The 16,680-nt window shown below is 51.9% G+C and overlaps 1 protein-coding gene across 7 annotated transcripts in view; it reads right to left on the reverse strand.

Moving 5' to 3' along the window:
- Positions 1-16,680, reverse strand: part of LOC144170353 (uncharacterized) — a 313,794-nt gene that overhangs the window by 40,063 nt on the left and 257,051 nt on the right. The window contains exon 1 of one of the 7 annotated variants that reach the window (XM_077700105.1): positions 1,840-2,272. The exons of the other annotated variants lie outside the window; for them this stretch is intronic. Coding sequence (XP_077556231.1) covers positions 1,840-1,977 — 138 coding nt within the window. The 5' untranslated portion in view covers positions 1,978-2,272. Of the gene's footprint in view, positions 1-1,839; positions 2,273-16,680 lie in introns of those variants that run through there. 7 annotated transcript variants of the gene reach the window in all.

Here is a 16,680-nt window from a genome sequence, read left to right on the forward strand (position 1 = left end):
TTTTAAAAACGTGGCCTGTTTGAAGAGCGGAGTGCATTTAGTTCCCTGCTGAGTGCACCTTTTGCAGTGCTCAGCCATGTGGCCCCCTGCGTTGTTTTTTACAGCCCAACATGACGTCAAAACAGTGTATTTAATCCAGGGGTTTTCGCAATTAAAGTTTAGTTGGAAGTGGCGCCTTGTCTGTGTCTACTTGTTTCTTCTGGTCCCCGTTGTTTAGCGCCTCAAATTTATTCAGTATGTTCAACCAACTAGCCCTGATCAAGCTTTTGGTACTCTAGAACGTACGACACGTGCTGTTACCAAAACACAAAAGGGATTCAAATATCAATCAATCAATAAAATAAGTAATTTAATCTTTCAAACGAGGAATTCGGCCTTAATTTTCTTATCCAGCTTTCCGGCACTTTCTTGCTTACAAATTTCTAGCTTTACGTTAACGTGGCACCAGTACGCAGCATATTGCAATATTGCTGCAAACGGTCCAAAAAAAGCAGTCTCGAGAAGACGCTCAGTCCAAACTCGTGACTACTCCAAAAGCACACGCCATGCCTGCTGCCCGACGGTTGGCAGCAGTCGTTGCGCCACAACTAGGAAGACAGCAAATATTTTCCACGAAGCACCCGGCCGGTGCAACGTCTCGCGCGTTTCGGCGTGAGTCATCGCATGAAGGGAGAGGGCGCTCAGGCGGAGCTTCTTTTTATAAAGTGCAAGAAGGATACGGGCACGCAAATCATTAGTCTCAATTACGCGACCCGACGGCAACTCGTATTAATAGGGCGAAGACCTTTGCGTGGACGACGCCAAAGAGACTCGCCAAGGGTGCAGATGCCCACAAAAGAGCCGAGCAATCTACGGGCGTCGTCAAGCGAACAGTGGTCCCATATTTTTTTAACATCGTAAAAATGCGACCTCGTTCCATCATTACAAGGCTTGACCAGGAGCGCACGGCAGGAACGCTGACGTTCGAAATCGCGAAACGCGCGATGGAACCGTTCCCATCAAGTTTGGTTTCCCGCCAGTACTTTCATGGCGTTACGGAAACAAGACCGCACCTATGCTAATTGTCATTTCGTGGCATACAGTCGTTGTACACCGTCAAAGATAAATATTCAGATGATGCGCACAGGAACACGCATGCAATGAAAATACTGATGTAGCAATCCTGAAATGACGTAATTTATGTGACATACGACGCGTAGAGTCTAAAACACGCGTACTATTAAACGAGAAAATGAGCTCCGTAAGAAAGGCGGCGGTTTTTGCAGCAAACGTTTTTGCCCAGCAAGGGTCCTGACTCGCTCGCGTATTTTAGGCGTTAGCAATGCCATCAAAATTTAGGCAGGCTCAGATCACGGAGAATATAAGCTGTACTTTGAGAAATCACATTGAGCAGTTATGCAAGGGCGTATCGAATAAGGAGTAAGCCCGGCGTAGCGCACATATACAGAAAACTTATCTACACGATATTTGCATCTCCTTCTGGTAACTTGCAGGCACTGTGCAAGTAAAAAAAAAAAAAACAGCGTCAATTAGGCGTAGAAAATGCGTTTTGTGAGAACCTTTTCTCGGCAGAAACACTAAAATAGTCGTTCAAGCGAACCTAGCCCAATTTTTCAATTGTTTTTCTGCCCTGTCACGGAGGCTCTAGAGCGAGGCGATTCCCGCATCCACGTTTCATAGTGTATTGAATATTTCAACCAAATACTGCGCAAAAAACACGAGACTACTTTAAACTAGGCCAGTACAAGCAATGCATTTCAACCGCGCTCGGCGCAAACGCTTATATCCACAGACGGAGCCGCATGACTCCGCGCGCTCGCAGTAGGCCATTCGACTCACAAGAAGTCTCAGCGTGCTCTTGGACAACGACAGCACGGCTCCCCAGACGTCGGCCACCTGGAAAGGCAGGGATCGACGCCGACCCTGCTGGCTGGCCTCATCCGGCGGCCGCAACAGCCTCAACTTCTTGCGCCTCATGTCCAACACGGCGTAGCTGAGAGCAGTAGAAGGGCTAGTGTAACGGTCGCGCAATCCAGGGACAGGTCTTCAACATCCGCCGGCGTCGTCACTTGGACCACACAAGAGCACACGACCTCAGTACACGGAAAACAGCGTCAAGCGCGAAGATCAAAGCACGGCGCAGGGCACCACCACAGAAAGGGCCGCGTCAACAAGTCGACGCCGCGACGGCCAAAGTCGCTCGCGGCGACACTCGCCGCTGCACAACCATCATCGTCGCGGGCATTCCAACAATCCCGGCGTGGGACGTCCCGCGCACAAGGAGCAGCCGCATTTCCTTTCTCACAGAGGGGGTCGTCTTGTCCCCCTCTCCCGGCGCCCTCTCCGCAACGCTTCCCTCGTGCCTGTCCTCCTTTCCCCGGACAGCTGCCGCGTCGGTCACGTGCTACGAGGCTCCTCGCACGCGCTGGCGGCGGGTGAACGAAAACGGTTCCCAGGGCACGGCCGCGATGAGAGATTCACCTCGACCCTTCAAGCAGGGCGCCTTCCAGACTTCCAGAGGAGGTGGCGCTTGCCGCCCCAGGGTTAGCGCGCTCCTCTCACCGTCGGTGGGGGCCCTTCCAGCAGCGGCAGCCACCCAGTTCGTCGGGCTACCGCGAGGCTCGGGCCGTGGCCTCCTTTCTCGCGCAGCAAGGCCGGCTTCGCCAGAGGTTACTGTCACGTTCCCACCCCCAGCTTCCACTCGTCCCGTTCGCCGCGCGTTACTCAACGGGACGTCCTGTAGTAAAGGCGCCGTTACAATCGAACAGCCGCCCCGTAAAGCGCCCCTGCTCCGATTCTCGGTGTTCGAGAAACGAGGCGCGCTCCGCCGACCCACTGCTTCAATCAGTCACGTGCGGCGTACAAGCTGTTCCGCACGCATTGCACGTTCCGTTCTCCATCGAGCGCCACTTTCTGCTACAGTGCAGCAGTAACACGACTATTTCAAGCAGCTCCCATTGCGTTCCCAGAGGTAATAGATTTTTGTCACGTGCGGGCTCTAAGCAAAAGTGTCCGCACGTAAGACCCGCCGCATTTCCATCAGCAGCAGCAACATTGACAATGTTGGCGGCGATAATGGCGACGGGCACATAGAAACACACACATTACCGCGCGTCGTCAATGCCTGATAGCTAATCACAACAGAAAAATCCCTAACCATCCCCACGGGAGTGGTTTGATGTGAAGGTCAAACGAGTAGCCCTCCCCCTTAGTAAAACAGAACGAATAAATTGGGCGCCAGAAGTGCAAGTAGGGTAGTACCTCGCTATAACAAAATCGCTTTATTCGAATTATCGCTTTCCCAGAAGTTCTTAGCGGTCTCCAGTGCAGTGCATGACGAGCAAATCATCCCGGCCGCTTTTAACGAAGTACCATTTATAACGAAGTCTGCTTCCTGTCTTGAGGAAACAAACATTTCTGCTGCATGCGTGTGGATTCTGTTATAAGCCTCTCATAACCGTATTACGCACCTCAAGGCGCAACATCTTCGCGACCTCACGCGAAGGATAAGAGGTTGCTGACACAGGGTGGCGCAGGCCAAATAAAGAGGCAGCACAAGAGCGATGCGAAACTAAGGGATCATTCTACAGCTCGGACTCCTCCTAATGCGGCACTTACAGCACGAACCAACTCGCACAAAAAAAGGTGATGGCGGACTTCCCAGCTGTAGTGGAGAAGCCCATGCGAGCAGGAAGGCTCCCGTAGCAAGGCATCGCACTGCCGCGAACATTCCACGAAGCCACGGCGCGCAGTTCCTCGCACCTCGGCGAGTATACGAACAACTCCTCTCGCTGCGCCGCTTTTTATCGCACGGCCGCGTGCCTTTCAGCATAACCCCAACGGGTAAGGCCTCGTTATAAATGTCCCTAAGGTCGTTAAGCGCACTCGCCTTCAAGAAACCGCGCTCGGACTCCGCCCAGCTAAGTCAGCCAGCTTCCCGCGACAGCGCGAGCCAAAATTATTTACGATCATTGGGCCCGCCACGGTGCAAGGCGCGCACACGTCGGCCGACGCTGTTTAGCTGCATGGCGAAAAAAAAGGGGGAAACCTTGGCACGTAACCAAGCTTTTCTTTCTGCGCCCGCGTGTGTGTGCGCGCAGAGTTTGTGGCACTTACACGGCGCCCAACGCGCGAACGGAACGCACGCGCGTATGACAAACTTTCCATCTTCCGGTGCTGACCTGCCTGCGGGGCAGGCACAGCGCCGAGCAGCCAGCCATTGCGGGAAACGCGTACACCGCCCCTGCCGGTTGCAGACTCGCGAAATAGTCTTTGCACCATTGCATTTTGTTTTTTTAATATTACGCTTGGCTCCTCCGCAACGCCGGCTGTAGACAGAGGCGAGCAGATGAGACGAGCTGATTGTAGCAGACGAAAACGGCATAATGGCGACGCCGACAGGGGCGCAGACGACGCCAGCTGGCGACAGGTGCGGACAGTGACCGATCGCTCACGTCCTCTTCCTCTCGCTCTCTTACGTTCGCCCACCAGGCGCAATGGTCGACCCGCCTACCCTTTCTTTCCTCCCCTTCAGTCTTACTTAATCCAGTGAAAAAAGCAGGCGACTTTCGGGAAATTCGAAAGCCGCGATTAGCGCGCCACGCCCAAGAATGCTTATAGCAGACACCCCTCCCTTTTGCACGCCCTTCGTTAAACCGTTATATGTTCAACGTGTTATTATAAATCCGCTTTCCTAAAGTAATCCATTCCGGCGCACAAAACTAAAGTCGAGTCTCCGCTGGCAGAAACTCGAACACCTCGAAGTGATCCCGCACGTATAATAAGAAGGAACACGTGCAAAGGTGGCGAGTAAAATATATGGGCGTGGCTTCAGAGTACAGGTGCAGTCAAATGTACGATTGGGGCGGGGGAGGGGGGGGGGGGTCGTGAATTCAAGCGAATTTCGCTGCTACGCAGCAGTCAGCATAAACTGAGCATGTGCGCCGTGCGGGCGGTTCTCAGTTAAGAATGACTGACTTCCCAGACCCATATGCGGATAAATTCGCCAAAATTCCTGAACCCACGCCTCGGTTATTTTTGACTGCACATGCGCTACTGACACTGAATTCGACCCACGTACACAGCGGTTTTCTGAACGTTAAGTACTCTTGTGAAGTCCCCTAGTGAAGGACACGCGAACCTAACTATAGTTCATATCACAAGCTGGCTGCAGCACTGTGGAGGCTACATTGTTGTCCCCCTCAGGGCGCCTAACTCACCGCGAAGGAAGCGACAAAAGGCGCCGGGGCCTTGCGGTGCCACTTACCGAGAGGGGAGAAGGGAGTGTCCTTTCAGGACCCCCTTCACGGCGAGTTAGGCGCCCTCCGTGGGCGCACTATTGATAACAATGTAGCCTCCACAGTGCTGCAGCTAGCTTGTGATATGAACTATAGAATTCGTGAGCTACCAGCGACCCAGGTATAGCCTCCTTCCCAGGAAGCCGTGTCATACTCAATGTATAAGCGCAACAAACGCGCCAGATACAACAGTTTTAGCCGCAAAACACTTCTTGGCTGCGCAGACCTGTGTGAGATTGCTGTGTTTGTTAAACAACTAGAATGGTTATTGCGACACTCACAAAGCCTACACTTAGGGCAAGCTGACAAAAAATTGCGTCAGGAGACGCGAGAGGGCTTCAACGCATTGCAGCATGCGTGCTTCACCTCGAGTCCACTGAAGTGTAACTCGGGTGTCCGCACGCCCCGCGAACGCGGAAACGGACACGGTTGTCTCAAAACGAGGCCCAATCCGAACATCTCGCCCAGCCTACACACGAAGACACAAGACCGCAACATCCTGGTCGCCACAGAACCGTACAGCACCGTTTTCTTTTTTCTTTTGACGGTGTGTTTTTATACGACGTCGACGCCAGCATTTTGGTTTCGGTTACGTTTTTTTCCAGCCTTCTTATCTGCGTCCTCCGAGGCGGCCTCGCGGCGCGAGCATGCCCGACGTGACGGCAGCTAATGGCTTCTGATTCACGCGAGCAAGGATGCGGCGGGAGAAGCCCGCGCGGACAACCGCGGCGGCAGATGTACCGCACGCGTCCGGCAAGGTTACGGGAACCAAAACAAACCGGTGATAGAAGCGGGACGGGACAATGCGATCCCCTCAACCTGGCGCCGTCCAGGAAAGGAAGGAAGCCCCGCTGTGGAGGGCGAGCTCATTGTACAACAGCGCGCCTGCTAAGGTGACCTCGCTGGAAGCACAAAAGTCGTGACTGGCGAACGGCGCACAATACGCGAGACAATTAGCGGCGACAAAAATAAAGTTTACATCGCTTCGAGAGAGGGAGAACACAACAAATGACAAGAACACCACCGGGGACGATGAGTATCCAAGCGGTGTCCGCCGGGCGTGCCTGCACGCTACGGCACGACGGCTTCTTACGTGTATCCGACAGAAGGTGAAAAATAGAGAAGTCGTTAGAAAAGCGTTTACGTAATAACGCACGGGTGAGGCCCGGCCTTGCGGGAAAGAGCGAAGCCAGCGGAACGAACCATTGATCACGATAATAGTCAATCGCGTAATTTTCCGATTCCTACCGTGTCTTGATTTCCAAGCCCGCGTCAGTCGATTATGCATTCTTTGCCTCCCGGATTTCCTTCCCCTTTTAGCGAATACTTTATGCCTCTCTTCCGCTTTCGGTCCTGCTATTAATTAATTAATTAATTAATTATCCCAAATGCAGTCCACTTGCCTCATATTTAGAAACACACCAAACACAAGCCTGGTACAAATCATACTCTCCTCGCCCCGTTGAGCTAGAACTTTATCCACACGATCCTGTACCCTAATCCACGACGCTTACCGCCGATAGCTTTGTTCCTGTGTATTAAAGCTACAGTTCAGATGACTTGGCAGCTATGTATTACTTTCTTAGGCTGAAGATCACACGTGAAAGGGATATAAACTTTAACAGATTGAATCAACATGTTCTGCTTCAGGGAATTAACACGGAGACATTCTCGGCAGGCACCACTTCGGTAGCGTGATAAACAGTGGCAAAGCCGGAAACATTGCAAGGAGGGTTCGTAACAACAGTTCTCGTTTCTGGATGCAAATCATTGGTACTTCTACATAACCCCCCAGCCCAAATCCACCAGCACTCGCGCACAGAGAAATATTCCACAGACCCCAAATCCATATATGCGCCCAGTTACCCCTCATCACTCCAGCGCTAAACACGAACAGTAACCAACGTTATCACTATTATTTTATCACGCCATACACCACTTAGACCAAGCTAATACCAATGCGAATTCAGGTATACCGTCAATCCGTTCGTTCTCGAAGCATCAACCGAGTTCCATTTTAAAGCGCGCCCCAAAAACCGCTTTCGGAAACTTGTTCAAAGCAAGACACTTCGGAGACTGACTTTATACAGAAGCAATTTGAGCCCTCCCGCCGTGGCTTTCGAGTCCTCAGCGTGAAAGGGCACACCCACGCCGAGAAACCTCTTTTGTGCTCTCCCGTGTATTCATTATAGCGCTCCTGCCCAGTGTCGCATTCGCCACAGACATCCAGAAGATTAGCCGATGCCGACAATGCCGCCGTCCACACACCCGGCGACGCGAAGCGCAGACAAAAGAAGTTCGTTTCGGATCCTTCGGCGGCGTCCCCCCATGTGCGCGTCATTCCCGAAGACCAAAAGGCGCGGCGGCCCCATCGTCGCCCCACGACGCCTCATTTCTTTCTGTCCGCGGCTGCCAGAGCGAGAAGAGCCGGCAAGCAAAAGTGTGGCCTCCTACTTATACTCGTCTGCGGACGCACGACAGCGAAGAGAGCGCAGACGACTTTGCGCTCGCAGCTTGAGTGTGTCTATTCCCAGGAGCTGCGGCCATTCAGTGGACGAGAACAATGTCGGATTTAACCACGGCGACAACGAGTGCACACGCTCAGTCGCGCGTCTCGGGGATGGGTCTGCGGAGCGGTAAAACTCTCACTATGCAGTCCGGTACGGTCCACTTTCACATGTTATGAAAACTCCTCCTTTGCTTAGCGAGAACGGTAACATTTCTTTATATTCTTTTTTTTGGGGGGGAGGGGAGTGCAAAGACAGCCGGACGGCCTAAGAGGAAGAGGGGGAGGAGGAGGAAGAAGCGCGCGAGGTGCATTAGTGACAATGCAAGATGACACCAAGACGATGACGATTGCGTAAGAACACAAGCCCCTTCTTGCGTCCTTAAATTTCTTTTTTATTAGAGTAGTAGTAGTAGTAGTAGTAGTAGTAGTAAAGTGTGGAATCCTATTTCCAGGACTCCAGTGGCGAAAGCCCCTAGCTGTTCCAGCAGTTCTCCCTGACTGGAGAGGTCCGAGCTGGACAGTGCCGCTTCCCAGGACTCTAGTGATGTGTTGTAGTTGTTCTGTTGCCATATGGTCGGGCAGCTCCATACAGTGTGGAAGAGGTCTGCCTTCTGATGACATTTATGGCATTATTCGTTATACTTATCCGGAAACATAAGTGCTAATCTGGACTTATGTGGGCAGGTATTGGTCTGGATTTTCCTAAGATTTCTGGCCTCCTCCGCGTCTAGTAGAAGATGAGGTGTCGGCATTGCTTTTCTGGTTAGTCGGCATAGCCGGAGTCCGTACGATACGGCAAACCCTAGAGTCGAGATTTTTTCTTCTAAAGCGCTGGACCCATGGCGCACGCGATTCGCATTCGACTGATCGTTACGACTTATTGTTAGGACCGGTTTTGGCGAATCCTAACAATAATAAGTCGTAACGATCAGTCGTATGCGAATCGCGTGCGCCCGTCGTACATGTGTCTAGCGCTTTATAAGTCGCTTGCGAAGGAATGCAAAAACTCCAATACCGTAAATAACCTTATACATTTGTTTTATGGGCGAAGCCCTTTAGCGGCTCGGGCTGTCGGCGTCTAATGTTGCCGTCGTATCATGTAGTCACCGTACTAAACACCGACACACTCGTTTTCCAACCCCTCGCGCTAGAACGTTTCATCTTCGTGGGCGAAAACGCGTACTACAAGAACACACCGCAACAATCGCTTACGCCTCGCGCTATAACGCTTCGTGCTTCAAAGACACGATACTTACAGCAAAGCTGTATGCCTCTACCCCCCAACGGTTTCACCTCCGTGGGCAAAAAAAGCCAAGGCGTCAAGAATACACTTATATACTGCGTACTTCGCCCATTCCCAGGTTTCACGTCAGTGGAGATAACACGGGATTTTGATGACGATGTCAATGACAAGAATCGGGACGTCGGTTGCCAGCAACCGACTTGCCTGTTTTATTTATTTGTGTTGGAAGTTCTTCCTCATCACGCATGGCAGACGACGCTCATCATCATCAACTTCAGTTCTTGCAACGAAGCGGTGGCACGCGCTCGCGCTGCCCCTGCAGCTAGTTCGATTAAAGCCCTCATTCATATCAAACGGGGATTAAATCAAATCATATCAAACGGGGATTCATATCATTCATATCAAACGGGGATTAAAGCCGGGAAACCTCGAGGTCCATTACAATTTGCACTACCGTTAGCTAACCTAATAGATTTGCCTCCCCCTATCTCCCCTTACCCCATGGGTTTTAAACTTCCACCGCTCCCACCCCCCCTTTTCCTGCCCTTGCACACTTTTTTTACGCCCCCTGTTGTTCTAAATTCTCATCCGTTTGATTACTCCCCTCACGTCCCCCTCTCGTCTCTACCTCTCTCCCACCACCACTCCAGCCGCTTCTTCGTCCCCGGTATGGCTCCTCCTCACACCAAACCGCGAAGCCTCCGCCAACGTCGTTTCCCCCTCTCCCCGCCGTAGTCGCGTCTCTATGCACTCTACGACAATATGCTCTCTGTGGTTTCCCGATCGCTGCCGCAGCAACACATGTTTCATCCAGCTGCCTGTAGATACCCGTGTATGCCCGTATCCGAGCTTCAAAAAGCCTATCGTATTACCATAGAAACCTTCCTCCATGATGAAGAGCCTCCCGGGGGGAGCAAGAGACGAGGAGGAGGAGGACTTGCAGTTGACAGAGTATTTCGGCCTTATACGTTATGAACACCCACGCGAGTATTCTCCCATCAATAGAAAACGCAGCCGTTAGAGAAAGGAATCAATCCACTCGGCAGGGGGTGCAAAGGGGGCACTTGCCCCCTCCCTCCCTCTCTCCCTCTCCGCCCACGATTCAACGGGTTTGCGGCCCTCTAGACAAAATCCTGCCGACGTGCATGGTCTCCCGACCTAAAGGCGCCAAGTCACAACTACGTTGTTGTAACGAACACGAAAGAAGCAATTTCCTCAGTTACAAGACCCTGAGAATGGTGTGTGAATAGCGAATCCCGTAAGGCTGTGAAACGCGAAAAAAAAAAAAAAAAACAGCTTTCAACGCGTTTTTTTCTTCTAAATTACACTGAATTGATAAAGCAACCCAACTAAAAACGTTCTCGACCAGCACGGTATAGCTGTAAATAAAAAAAGAAACGAAACATAAAAATTTGGGAACGCGATGTGGAAACAGCGCGCGAGGTGCTAGAATGTATAGGAAGAAACAATTAATTGCCACTCCCTCTTATTTTTTTTCAGGTTAGATGTGAAGTTATGTACTTAAACAGAAAAAAAAGATTAAAAAAAAAGCATGATATCTCAGTAGCTAAACGTGCAGAACTGAGTAAAACCGTAAGGTGCACCGCTAAATTCCACACGTATACCTGCGACACAGGTGTCCACTGAGGACGTTACCGAAGTGGTTCACAAAAGGTTCGTTTGCGAAGAACACCAGAAAGCCTACACGCTACAAGGGCACGATGACTTTAGGTGCGCGTGTAGAAAGCAGGCCCATGCTAAACCGCTTAAGCCTTACAGGTCGATAAGGCTTCAGAAAGATAGCGAGTTAGGTAGGTAGGTGCCACTAATTCGTGGCTGAATGCAACGATCACCGAGACCAGAAACGCACACAGATTTTCTTCGCTTCCCGATCTGTATCCCACTCGCTACTATATAGCCAATACGGCTATTAAGGAAATGCAGAACGAGTCACTCAGATAACATTACAGATAAGATTTTTGCATGGTGAGCAAAGGGCGTACATCCGGTTACGGTAGATAAAAGGAAATGATGCACCGCGCCACGAAGACAAGACCGGAAAACGGCAGTGGGCAGCGGAAAAGTCGAGATCGTGGATTTCCATACGAACTTCAGTGACCGAGGCCTTGCGAGCTATAAACAAACACAGGCGAGTTTCCTTTTTTGTCTCTTTTTTTATGCTAGCGCGCGGAAGGGGCAGCCGGAAGTGGGCACGGTTTCCGCCGGGCTACCACGTAGGAAGCGAGGAAGTGCATAGTTTGATTCGCGCCAGGAACGAGAGGCCGCCAAGCGGGACCGTCGCTGACCCCGAATGTAAGCGGAACAAGGGCGAAACGGCAGCGTGTCCAGGATTCCTCCGCTGCCCGCCCATTCCCGACAGCTGGGCCAGCGCCCGCGTGGGTACGCCGGTTCCCGCCCCGTTCGGACACCACGCGCACGAAGATTCTTTTGCGCCACGTAAGCGTGGGTTGCGGCACGTGCTTACCGTGCACTTGAAGATACCACCGTAAAGGTAAAAACTGTAAGCAATAACAATAAAATAACGCGAATTCAGAGTTCCAGGTTTGCCGGAAAATTTCTCTACAGTCACGCATTCTACTTAAAAAAAAAAAAAAAAAAATCTGAAGGGGGACGTCACCAGGTTCTCTGGAGGAGAATACTATAATCATAAACTTGCTGTATAGTCTGCATATGTGCAGTGAGAGACTTCGCCCATACGCACCTGAATTTATCACAAAACGGCAGAACCCTGGCCTAGTGACCACGGTGGTAGCAAATAAACGAGAGAAAGGATAAACCAAAACAGATTAGTTTTTCAAGCGAAGCTTTAGTGTCCTCACTGATGCCGTTGTACGCCCATACGCCCTGCAGGAAAGCCAACTTTCTCTGACCATGATGATTGATTGTGGGGGGAGTGAAAGAAAAAAACGCCTCCCGTTGCCAGAATCAAACCTGGGTCCCTCGCGTTATGAAGCCGCCGTCTATTCGGCTGCTCGATTTCGACATGGTCAAAGCGAACGCGAAGACCGATCCGCGCCGTACGTCAGGCCCAAACGTTAGGCCTACGGAGTGCAGAGTTGCTGCGGGCATTCTAGAAAAGTAGTGCGCACTTCCGGAGTAGCATAGCACATACTCGCAGTGTGGGATTGGCCAACCAAGGAATCCATCACGAGAAAGCTTCGCGTTCAACCATAGTCGTTGTTAGAAGGAGGGGTGCATGATTTTTAATTTGACGACTGTACGATGATGAAAGAAATCCACGGCACCGAGAACAACGTCCCCGAGGCGAGGAACTCCGTCGTGCGACCCAACTATTCGCAACGGAATGAGGTATGCATACCACTGCGCTGAAAAGAACAATAAGGGGGGCGGTGGTAGGCGGCACCGCACAATGATTCGCCGATGAATTTACCCTCCTCCCTCAAAGGAAGGAAGACATCCGGCGCGGCGAAAGCAGAGAGGCCAACGATCGCGCTGCCTTCGGAAATAATAGACGCTGCAGACGGGTCACGCAGGCGCCAGGTATGCGGATACCTCCCTGGTGGTGGCGGAGACAAGGCTCCGCGGAAGGGGAGCCAAATCGTGATCACGGAAAGCCCCGACCACTCCGGGCGGAAGACAATGGGCTCGCTCGGACCGAGACGATGAATCGGTCCGCCTCCAATGGAAGTCAACCCGGCGAATCAATAACCTCGAGAGGGGGACAACAGGCACGCGTTCCTTCGAGCCCGGTTCGTTGCCGTTGGCACTGTGCGCAACGCACGACGCTATGCACGCAGCGGGGAAGCCGATCTCATCGTGTGTCGTCCGTATCTGCGTCCGCAGGTATACAGAAGATACGAGGAGGCAAGACAGAAAGGAAATTCGAAGCAGTGCAAGGCAGATTGCCAGGAAACTCGCAGGCAGACAGAACGCCAAGAGATGGATGCATCGACGAGGTCAATGGCATTTCACAATTACCTTTATCAGTCCGGCTAAAACCTGCCCTCTGAAACGTCCCCGTACGGCATCTTCCCCACAATGCTCCAGAAGGACAAATAAAGTGGACTGATGCGCAAATTGGACGAATGACAGGGCCGAGAGCGTTCGATCTGAATGATAAAGGGGATCTGCGCGGGGACATTGCGCAATGCGAAACGCCCTGCACGCCTTGCATGTCGTCCCTGGGTGCATGCTTTTTTATTTTTGTCAAATCATATGTTGGGCTTCATCATTCCCAAAATTCGCGCACTAGGCCCCTTTTATTGCTCATCCTGGAACATTGTGGGGAAGACGCCGTACGGGTCTCCTTATAGTGTGAAGGTGATTACTCAGACTCTGGGAAAGTTGTAAGAATGGCATGTAATGGAGGCGAAAAGTTATGCGAAAGTTGTGAGAATAGGATAAATATTGTGGGTGGGCAGACGTTGACGTCTCAGCCAATAGCATTTCTGGCACCATCACCGAAAGCACGCTGACAACGTCGACGCCGGATTTTCGCAGAACGGGCCATGCACGAGGCTCTCGCCTTGAAAAGAAAAATGACAACAGCATAAAACTTGTGCGCGCGTGCTTGTACACAAATCAGGCGTCGACGCGAACCAAACAACGACACCGGTCGGCTTACGGCGCTTAACGGCCACTTGCGCGGCTCACTGGATAGTTCCAGGCAACACTGGCATCGCCCATTGATCGTCCTAATTGGTATACTCTTCGACCCAGCTGTCCTTCTCGGAACGCACCGCTCGTAAATTCCTCCCAGTGCGAACCGCATGCATAGCTGGGAAAAAATGGCACACGCGTAGTCGCCAGATTCCCAGAAAGGCCGCGTCGCAACGACGGCGGCGTTGGAGCTGGTGAGATTGAGCCGTAAAAGCCGTGCACGCCACAACTCGCGGGCACGCACGCGTGACAGCGGGAAGAAATTGACTACGTCGCCATTTCCATCCGTTCTTTTTTTACGCCCGAGTGCGCATGTCTCCATCTTCAAGGGGCCGTGAAGGCAAAACACAAGCTTGGTTCGTTAAAAACACTGCCTTGTCCCCGTAACAATGATGCCGATTCTATCGCAAACTTCGAACAAATATCCAGATATTAAGCAAAACAGACGAAGCAGTGGCGCCTCCCCAGCCCCTTCGGGACGATTCCTCTATGACGTCACATAATCTCGTTTGTGCGTTTGGCGGCCGCCGACAAAAGCCACCGCCAGGAAACGTGATTGGCCGATTGTAGTGGGACGTATAACTGTTTAATCTTATCACTTGAATGCTAACGCGCAGCTAACGTTGATTGATTGATTGGTTGTAGGGTTTAACGCGCCGACGCAACGCAGGCGATGTAGTGGAGGGCTCCGGGTTAATTTCGACCACCTGGAGATCTTTAACGTGCGCCGAAATCTCGTACACACAGGCGTTTTTGCTTTTCGCCTCCATTAGAAAAGCGGCCGCCGCGGCCGGGAATCGAACCCGCGACCTCGTGCTCAGCAGCGGCGCAGCTAACGTGCTAATAACTGTTTTAGTGCTGGCCCTGATTACACCACTCCCTCCCATGTTACGTCAGTGTGGCGCGAAATTTGAAAGTTCTTCAATGCTTCTTGCGATATCGGTGTGGGAAGGGGGGGGGGGGGGAGGGGGGGGTAAAAACGTTTTTGGTGGCTTGAATGTAGTTGTTAAGTCCCTTACCAACGGCTGGTTCTTTTAAACTGAACAGCTGTATTTTTTTTATCTTAGTGCCCCTTTAGACAACGGCGCCCGGCGATAAAAGCGGAGAAAGCGTTGCTAGGGGACGTCGTTACGCTGGAGTGTGAAGCCTCTCAGTGCAGTGAATGAAGTAGAGGGGAAGAATTCTGCGCGAGCAGGCGGGAGAGTTCGAAGCGCGTCGCCTGCTACCCTGCAACACAAAGCGACGTTTCCCCCAGTCGAGCGCTACTACTCGCATTAACGTCAGCGAAACGGCTCCCTATTTCAAGCGTGAGCGTATGTTCTCTAACCTTAAAGATGCGCGTCGCGGCTGTACGAAAGTATACAGAATAATTAAGCTAGAGAATCAGAAACGGCGCACGCAATAATCGGTTTCAGTTCGTGGAACGTCCTTCTATATCCCTTTGTTTTCTAAACGTTACAAAAAAGTAATATTAGAGCGCTCGGCAATTCGTTAAATAACGGCATTTACAACCTCCGAGCTCTGGCAGAAAACACTATTCTCTCTCTCTCTCTCTCTCTCTCTCTCTCTCTCTCTCTCTCTCTCTCTCTCTCTCTCTCTCTCTCTCTCTCTCTCTCTCTCTCTCTCTCTCTCTCTCTCTCTCTCTCTCTCTCTCTCTCTCTCTCTCTCTCTCTTTTTTCCCCAGAAAACCTTGCAGGTTTACATGTTCTGAAAAAGAATACAGCCTTTTCGGGAGTGGCAAAACTGATTTCAGGGTCCCACATTCTGTATCGTATGATTACACGAAACAAGAGAGACGGGGTGAAGGAAGTGTACAATACGAGCGCTGCCTAAGGCACACGACTTGATCCAACCGAAACCACTCCTACAGAACGCGAGGCCTTCAAGAAACGCTGAAGCGATGCCATTCCCATCCCCCACGTCCAATGTCGCGCCTCAGACCTGATCAAGGCACTCTGTCATCCAGCCTGTTCAGACAGGTCACACACGCTCACCCTGCACCGCGTAATTCGCCTCGTGCGATTCTCCAGAAGCGAAATTAGGTCGCAAACACGCATTCCACGACCGGTGAACGCACTCGTTTTCAACCAGCCTACACCAACTACCGAACGACTAATCACGGCCCCGTCCTTTTCCCCCTTTCACTCTCTCCCAAGTTAACCGGCAACCATGCGTCTTCTAGAGAACCTAACTTTCCCAACTTAGGTCTCCACACGCCGCCTCCAGAGAGAAACGGGCGATCAATCTAGGCGTATCTCACGGGCCATCGGCGCCGCGCCGCACAACGTGAAATACGCACGCCGCGTGCGGGAAAACGAGGTCAATTGCTAGAACCCCGAGAGGCCCCACCTCCTCCGCTTTAAGTTTAGCCGCACCTTACGATAATACTACCTTGTTATGTGCAAACGGTTGGTCAGTGAGGGTACAAGATGCGAACAGGGCAACGATCGTATCGATCGACGCTGATGCCGTAACTTTTTCTTCGCCGCATCACAAAATAAACACAAGGAAGAGCGTCGTACAACGCAACGTACGACGCGAAGGTAGGGGGGGGGGGGGTCGCATTGTACCGACAGTCCTGCGATGCACCGATAACGAAGAGCCTGCACTGTTTGTCTTCCAGGCTCTCAGTCGTTCGGGCAAGGCCTCCCATAAACACGAACCTAGAACAAGCCAGACGCGGGAAGAACGGACGTGCGCATTTGAAAACGTAAACGAATTCGAGAAATCTCGGGGCGGCCGAGCCTCGTTGCCTGCGTTAAGTCGGAGCGAGTGCGCGCAGGAAAAAGAAAACATTTACAGCGGGAACAACAAAGGGCGGGCACCAAAGGAAAGTTTAGAGACGTAGAGCGAGGCGTGTACGAGGATGAAAGCTGCCGACAAGGGTCCGAAGTAAACCGTGAAACAGGCGTGCCGCGTTAACGTCTTGCTTTTCGTCTTCGGGCTGTGTTACTATAATATACGGCAGGGCGGCGCGAAGGTCTCACAAA

The sequence above is a fragment of the Haemaphysalis longicornis genome, unplaced genomic scaffold (genome assembly GCF_048455015.1).
Source record: "Haemaphysalis longicornis isolate Haplotype H1 unplaced genomic scaffold, Haemaphysalis longicornis Haplotype H1 scaffold_2, whole genome shotgun sequence".
Classification (NCBI taxonomy): Eukaryota; Metazoa; Arthropoda; class Arachnida; order Ixodida; family Ixodidae; genus Haemaphysalis; species Haemaphysalis longicornis.